We start from the raw sequence: 17,525 nt of genomic DNA, 5'->3' as shown, positions 1-17,525 counted from the left end.
AGACCTGTATAATTCATGTGTCAGTAATTAAAGGGATGAGTTGGCAAAACTGCTCCCTCATTCAGCACATTCAACAAAACATAAGCAAAATATAGACACAACCATGTTTGCGCTAAACAATTTTCTGTATATTTTGTTATACACTTCTGTCATTTTTATGATTGTTCTCCTAGCCACCACTGTTTTTTTAATAATACTGTACTTCCATCAAGGAATTGTCAATCAAGTTAATCACACATAAGTGATAAATCTCGGTGCTTCCAACAGCAGCATTGCAGCGAGTGATATAGTTTCGGTTTCATTTTCAAGCCCAGAGGGCACACCTATTGCCACTGCAACAAGTTTCTGTAACTGGAGTTCAGTGCGTGCTAATGAGCAGCTAGTAATGGGAGACAACGGCCGTGGGAGAGGCAGAAAGGCTGCTGCCACTAACTGCCCACAGCAGCCTAAGGGTAGAGGCAGGGGTACTAACAAGCCCAGTGAAGGAGAGGAGAAACCAGGGGTGATTGGAAGTGCTGGAAAACAAACCACTGGTAAGAAGGCTCCAGAGAAACCACTGGTGAGCCTGAAGCCAGAGAAGGATCGCGTGTCCTCGGGACAGAGGGGAAAGGCAGCGGAAACTGGAAATGCAGCAGGACAATCCACTGTCAAGAAAAAATTAAAGGAGCCAGTGCAAGTGGCACAGCAGAAGAAAGTCAATCGGAATACAGAGGAATGTAGTTTAGTCCGACCAAAAACACCTGCTGGAAAAGCAAAGAATGAAACAGACGGCGCTCGTAGGCTTACAGCCAGCAGCAATGACAGAGCAGTACTCTGCAGGTCTATTACAGGTAAAGGAAGCTACCTGAGGGCCGTGGTGGAGAGCTTGAAGTTGAAAATGGGAGATATCTCCTGTGCTGCTGGGAAAGTCAACGACATCGTAAAACTGATCATTTCCGAGGTGTCCAGGCAAGATAAGCTGTTCCAAGGCATGGACAAAATGTCATCCGGGAGCTATTATGAAGGTGTGAAGGTAAGGGCCCATTCACAAGAACATTTCCATTGGCCTCTATTCATAAAACATTTGGGGAGAAAAAATTTGTGGAGGGAAAATACGGCATCGGTATTTTAGACTTCTGGGTGGTCATTCATAAAAATGTTTCCAGCTGCGATAGCAGTGCGGAGATTTCCCGCTGAAGGCTGTCGGTAGGCTTGCGGAAACACAGAAGCTGGCAGAGTCCCTCCGTGCGCTGCTCTCTCTGCTGCTGCTTGGGAGGTCTGACCCATTCACTTGTATGTATTCCGCGCGCTTCTCGATACATTCGAGGAAGCGGTATTTCCCGTCCACATAGCGCTTCCTCTAATCTTTATGAATGGACATTTTGTTACTTTTTCTAGATAAATCTAGAAAATCACTGCACAAGGCGGAAATTTATCGCTCTGCTGGGGAATTGTAACTTTTCATGCGGAAACAGCTTTTATGAATGCACATTTTGCTAAATGGTCGGGAAAGTCAGCTGTTTTGAGTGGTAAACAGCCACTACACTCATTGTATAAACGCTGTCCATTCAAGTAAGGCCTCCTTTCCACGAACTGTTGAGCTGTGTGCTCAGCAAGCAGTTACCAGGCAGCAGTAAGCAGTTGAGAGAGTTTGAGAGGAATTTCACTGCCTTTCAACAGTTCGTGGAAAGGAGGCCTAATGCTGCATACACACTTGAGATAAAAGTCTCTGGAAAAGGCAAGATCACAGACCAATTTTACCCCATTCCATGTAGTATGAGAGCCATACTCTACACAGTCTATTCTATGGAGCTGCACTCCCCATCAGATAAAATCTTTGCAAGATGCTGCACACAAAGATGCCTTTACACATTCAAAAGATCATTATCTGCAAAAGATCTCTTCCTGCAATAGATCCATTTCTGCAAAATGCATTCATAGTCTATGAGATCTGCAGATCCTCATACACACCTTGTTTAACAGACTTCATCTGCATATCTGGCAATCATCTGCAGATCTGAAAATCCATCCTGGTGGATCTGATCTGCAGATGATTGCCTGCTAAACAAGGTGTGTATGATGATCTGCAGATCTCATAGACTATGAATGCATTTTGAAGGAATGGATCTATTGCAGGAAGAGATCTTTTGCAGATAATGATCTTTTGAATGTGTACGGGCAACTTTGTGTGCAGCATCTTGCAAAGATTTTATCTGATGGGGAGTGCAGCTCCATAGAATAGACTGTGTAGAGTATGGCTCTCATACTACATGGAAGGGGGTAAAATTGGTCTGTGAACTTGCCTTTTCCAGAGACTTTTATCTCAAGTGTGTATGCAGCATTAATGTACAGCCACTGGCATGATCATTTACCATGGTTCACACAGTTGTGACGTTCCTCATTAGCTTGTTTTTCTTGGGCACTATGGGCTCTATTCATAAAAAATTTGTGGCGAAAAAACTCCTGGAGGGAAAATACCGCAGCGGTATTTTAGACTTCTGGGTGGTAATTCATAAAAATATTGCCAGCTGCGATGCAACTGCGGAGATCTCCCGCTGAAAGCTGGTGGTAAGCTGTCGGAAGGCATGCGGAAACACTTCAGCCGGCAGAGTCCCTCCGTGCACTGCTCTCTCTGGGAGGTCTGTCCCATTCACTTGTATGTAATCCGCAAAATCAGAGGAAGTGGTATTTCCCGTCCACATACCGCTTCCTCTAATCTTTATGAATGGCCATTTTGTTACTTTTTTCTAGATAAATCTAGAAAAACACTGGAGAAGGCGGAAATTTCTCGCTCTGCTGGGGGATTGTAGATTTTCATGCGGGAACAGCTTTTATGAATGCCCACTTTGCTAAATGGACGTGAAAATCCGCTGTTTTGAGCGGAAAACTTGCGGTAACCTTTTATGAATAGAGCCCTACATGTAGCGTTCAGGGTTGGGTAACCAGGGTTCTTCCATGTCCCCCTGCGAGGGTCGAAACATGGTTCAAAAATCAAATAAAGTGAAACGCCCCCAGAAGTTCCTAAATGCTTTTCTGTTATGCTGCATACACACTTGAGATAAAAGTCTTTGGAAAAGGCAAGATCACAGACCAATTATACCCCATTCCATGTAGTATGAGAGCCATACTCTACACAGTCTATTATATGGAGCTGAACTCCCCATCAGATAAAGTCTTTGCAAGATGCTGCACACAAAGATGCCCGTACACATTCAAAAGATCATTATCTGCAAAAGATCTCTTCCTGCAATAGATCCATTCCTGCAAAATGCATTCATAGTCTATGAGATCTGCAGATCATCATACACACCTTGTTTAACCTCCTTGCCGTTATAAAAAATCCGGCAAGGAGGCAGCGCCGCACTTTTTTTTAATCTTTTTTTTTTTTTAAATCACGTAGCGAGCCCAGGGCTTGCTACATGATAGCCGCTAAGCGGCGGCATCCCCCCACCCACTCCGATCGCCTTCGGCGATCAGAGTATGCAGGGAATCCCGTTGAGAACGGGATTTCCTGCAGGGCTTCCCCGGTCGCCATGGCGACCGGGCGGGATGACGTCACCGACGTCATAGACGTCGTGACGTCAGAGGGAACCCCGATCCGCCCCTTAGCGCTGCCTGGCACTGATTGGCCAGGCTGCGCAGGGGTCTGGGGCGGGGGGGGGCGGCTCGGCGCGGCGGGTAGCGGCGAATTGGCGGCGAGCGGCGGCGATCGCGTACTACACGCAGCTAGCAAAGTGCTAGCTGCGTGTAGGAAAAAAAAATTATGCAAATCGGCCAAGCGGGGCCTGAGAAATCCTCCTGCGCAGGTTACCCCGAGCTGAGCTCGGGATAACCGGCAAGGAGGTTAACAGGCAATCATCTGCAGATCAGATCCACCAGGATGGATTTTCAGATCTGCAGATGATTGCCAGATATGCAGATGAAATCTGTTAAACAAGGTGTGTATGAGGATCTGCAGATCTCATAGACTATGAATGCATTTTGCAGGAATGGATCTATTGCAGAAAGAGATCTTTTGCAGATAATGATCTTTTGAATGTGTACGGGCATCTTTGTGTGCAGCATCTTGCAAAGATTTTATCTGATGGGGAGTGCAGCTCCATAGAATAGACTGTGTAGAGTATGGCTCTCATACTACATGGAATGGGGTAAAATTGGTCTGTGATCTTGCCTTTTCCAAAGACTTTTATCTCAAGTGTGTATGCAGCATTAGTTTGCAGAAAAGCATTTGAAGTGAGATGCGGCCGGGCAGCTGGTTCAGAGGCCTGTCTGAACCAGCCCCGAGGAATGACTGGCCACAGACGATGCAAGAAAATTATCCATTTTTACTGCAATTCAGCAAAAAGATACGTTAAACAGAAAAATCTAAAGCTTTTTTTTTTCTTTTTTTTTAATCAAATGTCCCCCCTTTATTTTTTAATTATTTGTTAAAGCTGATCAAGAGTGGCAGATTTTTTGGAGCTAGTATGGCTGAGGTGACCCAGCAAGAAAGTTCACAGCCAATGTATAGTGAGGCCATATCATCACTACAACTGATCTGAACCCTTGATGTTCAGGAGGGTGCCGTCCACCCAATCATGTCAGTGAGACTTCAGTATGGGATTTCTCACTGGGTCACCTCAATCATACTAGCGCTGGTTTTTTTTTTCCTGATCAATTTTTAGGAAAATTAATGGTGAACTAAAGTAGATTGTCAGTGTGTGTGCGTGTTTTTATAATTCATAATTTAGCAAGGAGGAAAAGTGAATGTATGTGTGTGTTTTACATTAGTCAAATTTAAAAATCAGAAAATGTATTGTAATTCATAAATTCATAATATAAAAAATGTATGGTGTGTGTCCACCTTTAGTTAGATATACCAATAGAACCAAAAATTGAAAATCAGGGACTTGTAGATGATTTACTACTGATTGAGGCTAGGTTCACAGTGGTCAGCTGCATAACTTGCACATTATAATGACTGTGAACTGCAATGGAGACTGGCCATAGATTTTACTACATAGCCTGCATTCAGCGAGTTTGAATAACATGTTCTGTTACTGTGAACAGCCCCATAGAATTGTATGGGAAGTGAGTTGACCTACAGAATTATTCTGCAACGCAACTGACCACTGTGAACCTGGCCTCACAGTTTTGTTTTTTTTTGTTTTTGTTTTTTAATGAGTTGCTAAAGGTTTCAAGTTGATGCAAATATATGCAGCTTAGAATTGGACCCTGCAGCTGCTGCATGTTGATTGGGGAGTTAGGATGGTTGAGGTGACCCACTGGGAAAACTGCTGATGCTCTCTATGGGCCAGTGCACACCAAAAACCTCTAGCAGATCTTCAAAATGCCTAGTGTTTTTTGGAGCGCTTTTGTTTTGCAGATTTCATATATTGTTACAGTAAAGCAGTTACTGAACAGCTACTGTAACAAAAACTCCTGGAAAACCGTTCTTCATAGTGGTTTGAGCTTTTCCTATACTTTGAGGCAGAAACGTATCTGCAAACCGCAAAAATGCTGCAGGAGCCACATTTGCGGTTTGCTAAAAACCTTAAACCGCTGGTGTGCACCATCCCATAGAGATACATTAGCCAAGAGTTTTCACAGGCGTCAGCGGTTTTGAAAACGCTACCAAAAACGCTTGGTGTGCACCAGCCCTTTATCATGTTTGTGCTGTGCACACTGCGGCCTGTCTAGCTGAAGCTGCATGGTTTCCCAGTGGGTCACCTCAACCATAGTAGCTGTAATTCACAAATACAGGGAGCCTGAAGTGAGAAGTATATGGAGGCTGTCATATTTATTTCCTTTTAAAGGATACCTGAACTGACATGTGACATGATGAGGTAGGCATGGGTATGTACAGTACCTAGCACACAAATAACTATACTGTGTTCCTTTTTTCTTTCTCTGCCTGAAATAGTAAAATATCAGGTATGTAAGTGGCTGACTCAGTCCTGACTCAGACAGGAAGTGACTACAGTGTGACCCTCACTGATAAGAAATTTCAACTATAAAACACTTTTTTTTTTTTTAAGCAGAAAATGGCTTTTGAGAACAAGAAAGAGATAAAAAGGGGAATTTCTTATCAGTGAGGGTCACACTGTAGTCACTGCCTGACAGCCTTGCTGATCTCTTCAGCTGCATCAGTATCTGGATCACACCAGAAACAAGCTTGCAGCTAATTATGTCAGATTTTAGAAAAACATGTGATCTGCTGCATGCTTGTTCAAGATATATGGCTTAAAGTATTAGAGACAGAGGATCAGCAGGATAGCCAGGCATGGGTTGGAAAAGGATGCCTCATACCCCCACACACATCCAATCAATTGAAAATTACTCTGAGCAGAGGACCAAGCACTTGGTAAAGGGCATGTAGCCAGAAACATTGTGCTGTTTTTTTTTTTTTTTTTTTACGGTTATGTAATTGCTTCTGAGAATGCAACAATTAATTCTGGAATTATCCATGAAATGGTTGAGTGCGGTTGGAGTCATTATTCATTGATCACATGTACTAGGTGACCTAGATGAGGGAAGCCGATTAGCCTTGGCAGAAACTTTGGGCCAGAAAGGCAGAAAGTGTGTGCAGAGCAGAACATGGCGGCATTGTCATTGTCCTCTGTATGGGGGAAATCCTACCTCTCCCTCCTGTCTGGCCACCTGCAGCCCCGCATTGCGGAAATAGTAGCCCTGGCAGGGAGAATGCAGATCACAGAGTAGGGAATTGCTGCTGCAAGTTGTTTTCTGCCCTGTGGAAACTTGCTGGACAGCAGGCTGAGGAGCCCCTGCGGGAAAAGGTCAGATGATTGCTGACGTGTTATGGCCTGTGTTTACTATGTATTGATTTCTGGGGGATGATCCGTGCATTCCCTCTATTCTAATTGCTTTAGGTTACAGCACATATCTGCTGTGGATTATAAGTTAGTAATGGGAAAGGAGGAGAGAGGATCGTGTATCTTCAGCTAAACTGGAAGCTGTGTGCCCAGCGCAAACAAATATCAAGCTGCTGCAGTTTCTCAGTCAGTAGCTCCTTGATTGGTCCATTAGGCAAGGAGTACACTTATTTGAATAGCAGGCGGTTTGCCACATAACAGAAAACATACATGAAATCATGTACATTGGAAGTCTATGGGCCGCACACAAAATCGCATAGACTTGCAAATTGTACAGCTTTTTAGCTGCATACTACATGCAAATTGTGTACGTTCTCCAACGGAGATGCAATGGGCTCTATTCACAAAACCATGTGCGGTAACTGTTTTTTTTTTTTTTTTAGGTGAAAAATTACCACCAGTGATAATTACACTTTTTTTTTTTTTCACTAAACATTTACTAAGTGTGATAAATGTTTGTGCGGTAAAACAGGTGATAAAACAGTCAGCAATATGTACGGGAAAAAAAGCTTTCTTGACCACTGTAGGGCAGTCCATATGCTTGCCACCCATTACACAGAGACGACCCAGGAAAGCCTGTCACATTTAAAGTGGGGCCTCAACTCTTGCGCAGGATAGAAGGAAAACATATAGAAATGCACCCTGTATGTATATAATTTAGCCTGTCTAATTCCCCCTCATCTTTGATTAGTAACAACTGTAATTTGAGCTCTCAGCTGTGCCAGCTGGCTGCCTCAGCAGAGCAGCTAATGTGTAAACACAGGATGTTAACCCTATGTCTGCTTCCATGAAAGCAGAAAGTACACACTGGAGATTTTTTGTTGGATTTGTATCAGCTGTAACAAAAAAGTTTTTCTTTAAAGGTTATTATGCTGTTGCTTATCTTTTAGAGCAGAGAGGAATTTCCTCCTCGGCATCTATAAAATCCTCCAAAAGACTATGAGGTCTGAAAGCGCGCCTTGAGATTAGACGCACTCATCTTCTCTGCCTTCTATGTAAAATTGACATAAACTCGAGCGAACAAAGCTCAAAAGGCTCCATCCTGAAGGCCAAAAGCAGAGAAGTGAAAATTATCTCCTACCATTTGTAGGTGATAAAAAAATCCGTAATTAACACCAACTATTCAATTGAGAATCTCAAACTGGAGATACATTTTGAGGTAATTACCACACTTTTACCGCAAGAGGTAATTTAGGGAGAAAATAAATTGTGAATTTAAAAATGGAGATATTTTGGTTGGTATTTATCACTACCTAAATTACCTCATGAGGTAACTCATTGTGAATAGAGCACAATAAGGGGTGTGTTTTTGAGTACATTTTTATATAAAACAGATCTAAAGATGTATTTACATATCCTAATCTCTCTTGTTGAAAAAGCAGATTGGTAAAAGGGCAAATGCATGGCTAAGGCCATGCAATTAGTGGAATGATGTTTTCTAACAGTTTGTACACCTTCTAACAGATTACACGCGCACGCGCACACACGCAATTTTTTTTTTTTTAAAGCTAATGCAATGCTATGGGGGATTTTTACGAAATCACATCGCTCCAGTGAGAACACACACATAGGATAACATTAGCAAGAGCTTTTAAAATTACAAAGTGCTCCGAAAGGGTAGGTTGAACAAGCCCTAGGCAGCTTGGAGACTGAAGAGGGGAGCTCCGCCCCCCGAGCCTGGGAGACTGTTAGACGGCGAAACCGCCGTCTAAACACATAGTATAGCGCTGCGATCAGCAGCAGCGCTGTACTGGGGACATCCGTGTGACACGGCTGTCCCCCTGGGGGAAAAGAGTGATCGGCTCTAATAGGCTGAAGCCTATGACAGCCGATCGCGTGATTGGCTGGCTGGAGGGTGGGAGGGGAATAAGTTAAATAAAAAAAAAAAAATGTCCATTTGTAAAGAAAGCAAATATTAAAAACAAACAAACACCTGGGGTTTACCACTGTGGTCCTCAAGTGGTTAAACTAATATAGGTACGATTTTAAACCAATGTGTTGCAAAATTGTGCTCTTGTGTTTTGCAGTGTAAAGGAGCACTAAAAATGAACAAAAAAGCATTAACAGTTATGCATATAATTTAAAATGCGTGGAAAGGTGTACTCCCTGCCTTACCAAGCAGCATACATATATTCAGGGCCGGGCCGAGGCATAGGCTGGAGAGGCTCCAGCCTCAGGGCGCAGTGTAGGAGAGGGCCCAGAATTCATTCAGCTGTCATTCCTAATTGTGTATGAAGCAGAAAGAAATAAGAAAAGGGGATACATAACAGTGACTGCAAGCCAGATAACTAGATATTAAGGTGTTGGGGAGGTTGTGGGCCCTGTGGCGCCTCTTAGTCTAATAGCAATCAGTGTGTGACGGCTGGGGTGGGAGGGATGGAGGGGCGCACTTTGGTGTCTCAGCCTTGGGTGCTGGAGGACCTTGTCCCTGCTCTGCATATATTACCATTACATTATCCACCCCTGCTAATTTGCAGTGCCTCTGGCTGATCCTCAGAAAACTATCTGGGTAGGACACACTAGGCAAAATCGCATATGCGTTTTTCACGCTTCTGCCTAGTTTGTTCCTATCCTCTATGTTCACTTCAGTTGGTCTGGTGACCCATCTGTTCTAAGGTACCCTGACCAGATGTCCCGTTTTACCTGGAACATGTTCCAGGATCAGGGTCCCCTGTCCCAGGCTGCAATGTGTCCCAGGTTATGTCCAACTTTTGGCTGTCGGGTATCCCAGCCGTGGGACTCTGTGGCCGCATGAGGTAATGTTTGCGGAAGGAACGGTTGCTACAGTTATTATTTGATGGTTATAGAGGCTGCATTTGCTACTTTGGGGTTATTGTTGTAGCATTTGGCATTTTGGGGGGGTCATGATTATTAAATGGTATGCTAATACTGTAGCATCAGCAGCTTCTGCAGATTTTGCGCTCAATCTAATCCCACCATAGACCTAGTCTAATGTCCTACAATATTATGTATTTATATAGCACTGGCATCGAAGGCAGCACTTTACAGATAATGTAGTCCTGTCCATGGCGGAGCTCACAATCTAATCCCGGCCATAGTCAGTCTAATGTCTAATAATATCATTATTATGGATTTATGTAGCACTTGAATCTTCTGCAGAACTTTACAGAGTACTAAGTCATGTCATGGACTGACCTCTATGATGTAAATCTCCCATTTCACCACATCATTGTGGGAACACTGCTTTCTTATGCGTTTGGGAAAACATTGCCTAATTACCTTTAGGCTGGTTTCACAGTGGGACGTTACAGGCGCACGTTAGAGCAGCCTGTAACGCAGCCCACCGCACAGTAATGAAAAATCAATGGGGCTGTTCACAGTGCCCACATTGCGTTACATTGTAACGCTGCGTCACAAGACAACGTGCTGCATGCAGTACTTTAGACGCGGCTGAGCCGCGTTAGACTGCTTGCACATGCTCAGTAATCTTGTGGAGGAGCGGAGAGCGGCCAGGCACATGGCTAATTAATATGCACTGCATGTTGTGACGTGGAGTGTTTACTTCCTGGAGCAGCCGCTCTGTGCGGCGATTGGCCGGCGGGACCACGTGATGCCGCATGCGCACAAGAGTGCGCATCACTGACGCCAGAGTGAGCTGCACAACGCGGCTCACTCTGACGTCCAGATCCAGCACCACCAGGCGTTCCGTTAGGGGGACGTTATGCGACCTTAACGCCCCCTCTAACGCAACGTCCTGGTGTGAAATTAGCCTTAGGGATACTTTGCCTATCTATGTTTTGGGAGGAAACTCTCGTCCCTGCCTCAGAGTTGCATTACAGTTTGCCCCGCCTAGACCTTGTCATGGTCACGCCCATTTTACCACCACAGTTGTGGGCAAGCCCATTTTTTTGTGTGCGCGCTGCACTAGCACCCCCCCTCCCGTCTCAGATTGAGCCAAGAAAAATCTGATCACTGTATCTAAGGGCTCAAACTCACTAGCAGCCTGTTCTAAGCGCTAGTGATTTGAAAAGCTCTTGCTAATGTAATGCTATGGAGGATTTTAATAAAATCGCATCACTCAAGTGGGTTCAAATGCATAGCATTACATTAGCAAGAGCTTTTTAAGGGTAGGAACACACTAGGCAGAATCACATATGCATTTTCCATAGCACATAGTGGCAAACGCATATGCGATTCTTCCTAGTGTGTTCCTACCCTAAATCACAAGTGCTTAGAAATGGCTTAGTGACTTACTGCTAGTGGGTTCCAGACCTAAGACATGGAAATGACGGCTTTCATGCTATGCTATTTCCTGTTAAAACTCATGCCTTCTAGCACTGTATAATAGAGTTGTTGGAGGTTAGTGGAGACATGCTTATCATACTTACCTAGAATTGTCATGACAGGATTTGAACAAGAGTTGAGGAATTTAACTTTCTATCTGGGTGGAGCGTGCTTCTGCAGCCTGTCATATCTCCACAGTGATCGGCATTGAGTGTGGTAGTTGTGAGTATGATGATTACATTCTCACAGGCACTGAGACTCCTTCAACTAGCCACTGCCACACATAGGCCTCTTTTCCATCTTCCATGGCCTGTTGAGCTGTGTGCTCAGCAAGCAGATACCAGGCAGCAGCAAGCAGTTGTGAGAGCTTGAGAGGCATTTCACTACCTATCAACAGTCCGTGGAAAAAAGGCCTTAGGGCTCGTTCACACTTCGCGTGATTCCCGCTCACCGCAAACCGCTTGCGGTTTTTAAAAACCTCTAGCCCATGTAAACCTATGGCAGTGTTCTCACTGCCGCAATCGCGGGCATTTTGCAGTTGACGTTAACCACAAATGCGTTACATACAGCGTTTTGGCTGCGATTCCTGAGCGACCGCGATTAGCATGTATAGAACCGCTAATCGGGATGGTTCCCAAAACGATAGTGTCCAGTGATTTTTCTGTCTTAATCGTGAAAAAATCACTCCCGCAAAACGCTAGTGGTAATCGCTAGCATTTTGCGATTTTAGATGTGAACGGGGTCTTACTCCCTCACAGGGTAAATCATCCCTTTACATACTGACACATCTAAATTATGCAGGTGATGGGGCTACTTTCAGTGGCAAAACTGCATTTAACTAGCCACAAGACCTGGATAATGCATGTGTCTGAAATTAAAGGGATGAGTTGAGCAAACAGTGTTGTCATTCAGCAGTAGTGTGAATGTGTTGTATGAGGCCCCTTTTACACCTGGCCACTTTCTTCACCCAGAGTATTGTAACAGCAATTAAAGTCTATAGGGCCTAGTACACTTACCCCGCTGTGTCGTGTTGTGCCGAAAGTTCCCGACACGCCGCAAAGTCATTAGTGCCTCACCATGCGCCTTCGCTGTGACGCAGTGGCGGAATGCATGTAAGTCAATGGGCGACGCAGCAATTTTAAAATTGTTGGACGCAAATACGACAGGACAGGAAAGCTGGGCATTCCAGATATATATATATATATATATATATATATATATATATATATATATATATATATATATATATATATATATATATATATATATATATATATATATATATATATATATATATATATATATATATATATATATATATATATAATTTATATTTATTATTTTTCACGTTTCGTGAGTTTTCCAAAACCCCTTTGCCAAAAAGTAAAGCAGACGGAGTAGACAATTCTACCCTATAATGATGCATAATGTGGTAATGGAAGACCAGTTTGCAGCCTGACAAATTTTTTCTGCTGACACCTTTATAAAGGCTGCGCAGGTTGTCGACATGCTCCGAGGGGAGTGAGCCAACACCTGTTGAGGAGGTTCTAAGTTCAGAGACCTATAAGCTGTTTGTATAGTTTTAACAATCCATGAAACTATAGTCCTGGCAGACGCAGGCTTCCCCTTTCTATGGCACACCTATCATCCACTATTTGTATGGGTGGTTGTGTAAGATATGTCAAAAATAGGCACCCCATAAAAATAAACTAATATCTATAGCATTGCCAGCCTCAGCAATCCAAGATAATGCCAGCTATATCAGGAAACAATTCATGACCCTTTAGTAAATCACGATTAGATGGCAGCAGAGTGTTAAGACCTTATGACAGCACTGCAAGGGAGGAACAGAACACACCGATCTTTAGTTCCTGGGAGGACAGGATATACTGTCACATTCCTGTAACTCCAGACTGATAAAGACATGTGCTTGTTCATTACAGAAAATGTTCAACAAACACACTTCTGATTTCACCCAGCCCGCTCCCTTCGCACATTGGAATTATTAACCATACTTTCAGCATATGTGCAACAAAATTGGTGGCCCGTACGGGGAGCGGGTGAAGAAAGTGCAGTCCCGGAAGTGAAGAAAACAGTTAAAGGAATTCCATCAAACTTTTACTTTTTTCTGTAAGCACCATACATCAATTTGCCAACAACAGTAAGGATGAGCACAGCATATATTTTTGCTGTGCAGAGTGTCTTTGTCTTTATCTAACTACTGTCAGCTGTCCCCTGAGAAAACTGACGGCGACGGGGAATTGGGGCAGTCTATTATACAAGAGGGGAGCCTCTTTCTGAGTACAGCTGTGGTTTATTCTATTCTGATGGTCCCCACACAGCAGAGCAAGTTATACAGCATGTGATCCTTCTTATAAAGTTACTGTGAGGAGACCTCTCTCGCTGCAAGTCTGAAGGAGACTCTGCTGAGCTGCCGCTGCGTTACTACACAAAGGTAAACATATGAGCTGGAGGAGGGCGCGTCTTTGCTCTGAAGAGGAGCCGTAGAGGAAGATTTATTATGATAATAAATCTTCCTCTACGGCTCTCTTCAAAGCAATGACGCGCCCTCCTCCAGCTCATATGTTTTCCTTTGTGTAGCAACGCAGCGGCAGCTCAGCAGAGTCTCCTTCAGACTAGCAGCGAGAGAGGTCTCCTCACAGTAACTTTATAAGAAGGATCACATGCTGTATAACTCGCTCTGCTGTGTGGGGACCATCAGAATAGAATAAACTACAGCTGTACTCAGCAAGAGGCTCCCCTCTTGTATAATGGACTGCCCCAATTCCCCGTCGCCGACAGTAGTTAGATAAAGACAAAGACGCTCTGCACAGCAAAAATATATGCTGTGCTCATTCTTACTGTTGTTGGCAAATTGATTTAAAGTAGAGTGACCAGATTTTTGTTGGTTCAAACTGGGATGGGGTGGGGGGGCGCCGAAAAATGGGGGGATGCACGCCGCGCCAAAAAAACGGGGGGATGCGTGGCACCAAAAAATGGGTGTGGCCATGACATTGTATGGGCGGAGCTAACATAATGATGTAACAGTGAGGCATAAGAAAGCAGTGTTTACGCCATGATGTGGTCAGACGAGGTTTCGCATCATGGGTGTGCAGAAACTGTGTGATGCTATTTAATAGTATACCGTAACCCCAAAGCAGCAAGCATAGCCAACTATGACCATTAAATAATAAATGCAGCAACAGTTACCCCAGACACCAGAAAATAAACGCAATGTGGGCAAAATTTCAGCACAAAATAAATGCAATGGGCAACATGTCAGCACAAAATAAACGCACTGTGGGCAACGTCAATACAAAATAAATGCAATGCGGGCAACATGTCAGCACAAAATAAACGCACTGTGGGCAAACATGTCAGCACAAAATAAACGCACTGTGGGCAAACATGTCAGCACAAAATAAACGCACTGCGGGAACACGTCACCAGAAAATAAACGCACTGCGGGCAACACCTGGGGAAAAAAAGCATTTGCTCACCTGGCAGAAGACTCCTCTGACGCGCATCTCCCCCGGACGATCCTCCTGAAGTCTCCCGTGCTGACAGGCAGAGCAGGGCTACGGCAAGATGGCGCCCGAAGCCCTGTACTGGAGACACGAATAGTCTCCAGTACAGGGCTTCAGCAGCCATCTTGCCGTAGCCCTGCTCGCCTGCCGGTGTCTGAACACCGGAAGACTAAGGAGGCTGGAGCGGGGTTGCGGGCAATGAACTGGCACTGCGTCTATAGACGCCGCTGCCAGTTCATGAAGATAGTGGCCAGAGTCCCGAGGCCGGGACGTCCCGCTGCTAAAAGCAGGACGTTTCCCGGGACCTCATGCAGCCTGGGACAGCGGACCCCGATACTGGGATGCGTCCCGGGCAATCCGGCATGAATCAGTGTAAAGCAAGCACCCAAGGAGGGGAAAGGAAATAGATGTGCTGTGGAAGATGCTTGTCATGCTGTTTTAAACAATAAAGAGCTTTAATACTACAGATGGTGCTGGCTTGACTGTGGAGGTCCCGAGCAATCCGGGACGTCTGGTCACTCTATTTAAAGTCCTTACAGAAAAAGTAAAAGTTTGATAGAATTCCTTTAAGCGAAGCATTAGAGGAGATAGTAACCTCTGCAGCACCGCCAGCAAACACCAATGGATGTAGAGAAACTGCAAGATGAAATCAGTGGACACCTAATCTACCTGTCAGTGGGTAAACTTACCGATATTTGCCAATTCATCAAAGTTCCTGATGCCAGCATGGCGAAAGGGAAAACTCGGCGCCATTTTATGCGGATCATTAATGAGGTGATAGATGAAATGGTTGAGGTTGAAAGTGAGGAGGCGGTGACACAATTTCTGCAAGCTACAAACAGATTCATTTGCGAGCTAGAGGAGAAGAGGGACACTGCAGAAGTCCAAACCTTCAGAGAAAAAGACACCCAACCGACACAGCAATTGGCCGACTTAAAGCAACAGTACCACAAAATGCAGGAGAAGTTCCAGGAAACGTCCAGAATAATTGAGGAACAGATTAAAGAGCTGAGTACCAAAAGTAAAAACTCTAGTAACAGTCAGCAAAAATCAGCGTCAGTGCCACTTACTCAGAGACTACATCAAGGTAACTTGCCAGAGGTGACAATCAGAAAAGACTTTAAGATCACAGGTCAAATTGGAGAAAAAGAGCAGAAAGATAAGCTGACCTACAGCAATTGAATGCACCAAATCGACTGGGGACTACAGAAAGGATAATATACCCTGAGGCTGAGATAGTGGAAGCAGTGGTCAAAGCTATTAGCCCTGGCCTAAGCCTCAGAGGTATGCTGGAGATGAAAAATGGACTGACTCTAGTGCAACTTAAAATGATCTTGAAAAGTCACTACAAGGAGCAGAACACCTCTGAACTGTACCAGCAACTCCTAAATATTTCCCAGAAAAGTGATGAAACTCCACAGAATTTCCTGTTCAGATCGATTGTCTTGAAGGATCGGTTGCTATTTGTCTCTCAGGGTGAGGGCTCTGAAGAACATTTCGGGACTGAGATGATACATAAGAAATTTCTAAGATCGGTGGGTACTGGATTGAGAAACGACCACATCAAATTCCAATTAAAGCAGTATTTAGATGACCCTTCCATTCTAGATGAGGTGCTCATAGAGAAAATGAATGAAGCCGCTAGTATGGAGATGGAAAGAGAGCAGAAGCAAAAGAAAATTCAGCATAGCAGTATTGCGAAGAGGAAAGAATGTGAGTCTAATGCTGTACAGTGTCAGCCGGAACCCAGTGCCCTGACAACCACTGCCAACACAACACCTTGGTCTCCACCACAGGCAAGTAGCTCAACAAGTCAACAGCAATCTAAGAGCAACTCTGAACTGGAGAAGATGATGCTACAGATACAAAAAGAGATGCTAGAGATGAAGACACTTCTTCAAGGCTCAAGCACCCAAAGAAACCGTGAATTCCGAGGGCCTCAGATAAAAATGGGTACGAGTAAGGAATGTTGTCAATTCTGTAAAAGGACTGGTCAGACAAGTGCCTGCGATCATTGCTTAAACTGTGGACAATCTGGACATAGAGCAAGACATTGCAGAACACCCAAACTAGACCATTTAAACGGGAGAGGGTTGCTATCGAGGGACCGACAGTAACCTGTTCTATAATCCACCCTGTGTCCCAAAGTGCAACCCCTGTAAGTGGTAAGCCAGAAAGCTCCAAAATCCTCATCAGTGCCATGACTGGTAGAGGAAATTCAGAGTCTGTCCACAGCGGGCTTAACTTTGAAAATCAGAGGTCCCTACAGGTGGCTGAGCAAGTACCAACTCAGGTAGACAACATGACTAGGAGCCAGAACAGCAAGTTACTGAGTCTTGTTGGGAAAAGGTGCCTTGTGAACTGTGAAATAGACAATACTCCTGTCCAAGCCCTATAGGACACGGGCTCTCAGGTGAGCATCATCAATGAGAACTGGAGACAGCGGGTCCTGCCACATACAGTGGTCCGATCTTTAGAAGAATTTCTGGGGCCCGAGGTCCTCTGTGGGAAGGCTGTCAATGAAACAGAAATTCCTTTCTCTGGGTGGATTGAGGTAGTTTTTCAACTAACAGCTGGAACTAATAACACCAAACAACTAGTAGTGCCACTTGTGGTATCAGCAGATGAGAAAGTCACAGAGACGTCAATTATTGGATACAATGTCATAGAAGAACTCTTCAAGGAGACAGCTAGCAAAGGAAGGAGAACCATTACAGGGTTCGTGGACATACTAGGAGCCGCCTTGGAATTACCAACCCCCAAAGCAGAAATCCTGGTGAATAAATTACAAGCCGGCCTGAGAGAAACTTGTACTGCACTAAAGACTGGTACCAAGAGCCAAAGAATTCAGGCAAACACTGTGACTTATCTTAGATGTAGGGCTAAGGGCAAACTGTATTGT

At 44.4% G+C, this 17,525-nt stretch overlaps 1 protein-coding gene across 1 annotated transcript in view; it reads left to right on the top strand.

Moving 5' to 3' along the window:
• The first annotated feature begins 379 nt into the window (after window positions 1-379).
• LOC137570673 (cyclic GMP-AMP synthase-like) overlaps window positions 380-17,525 on the top strand; it is a 91,067-nt gene continuing 73,921 nt past the window's right edge. Inside the window, exon 1 of the mRNA XM_068279374.1 lies at window positions 380-1,012. Within this exon, the coding sequence (XP_068135475.1) occupies window positions 386-1,012 (627 nt within the window). The 5' untranslated portion in view covers window positions 380-385. The remainder of the gene's footprint in view (window positions 1,013-17,525) is intronic.

This window comes from Hyperolius riggenbachi, chromosome 4 (genome assembly GCF_040937935.1).
Source record: "Hyperolius riggenbachi isolate aHypRig1 chromosome 4, aHypRig1.pri, whole genome shotgun sequence".
Lineage (NCBI taxonomy): Eukaryota > Metazoa > Chordata > Amphibia > Anura > Hyperoliidae > Hyperolius > Hyperolius riggenbachi.
The sequence above is the reverse complement of the archived record's forward strand: the minus strand, read 5'-3'. Positions and strand labels throughout refer to the sequence as shown.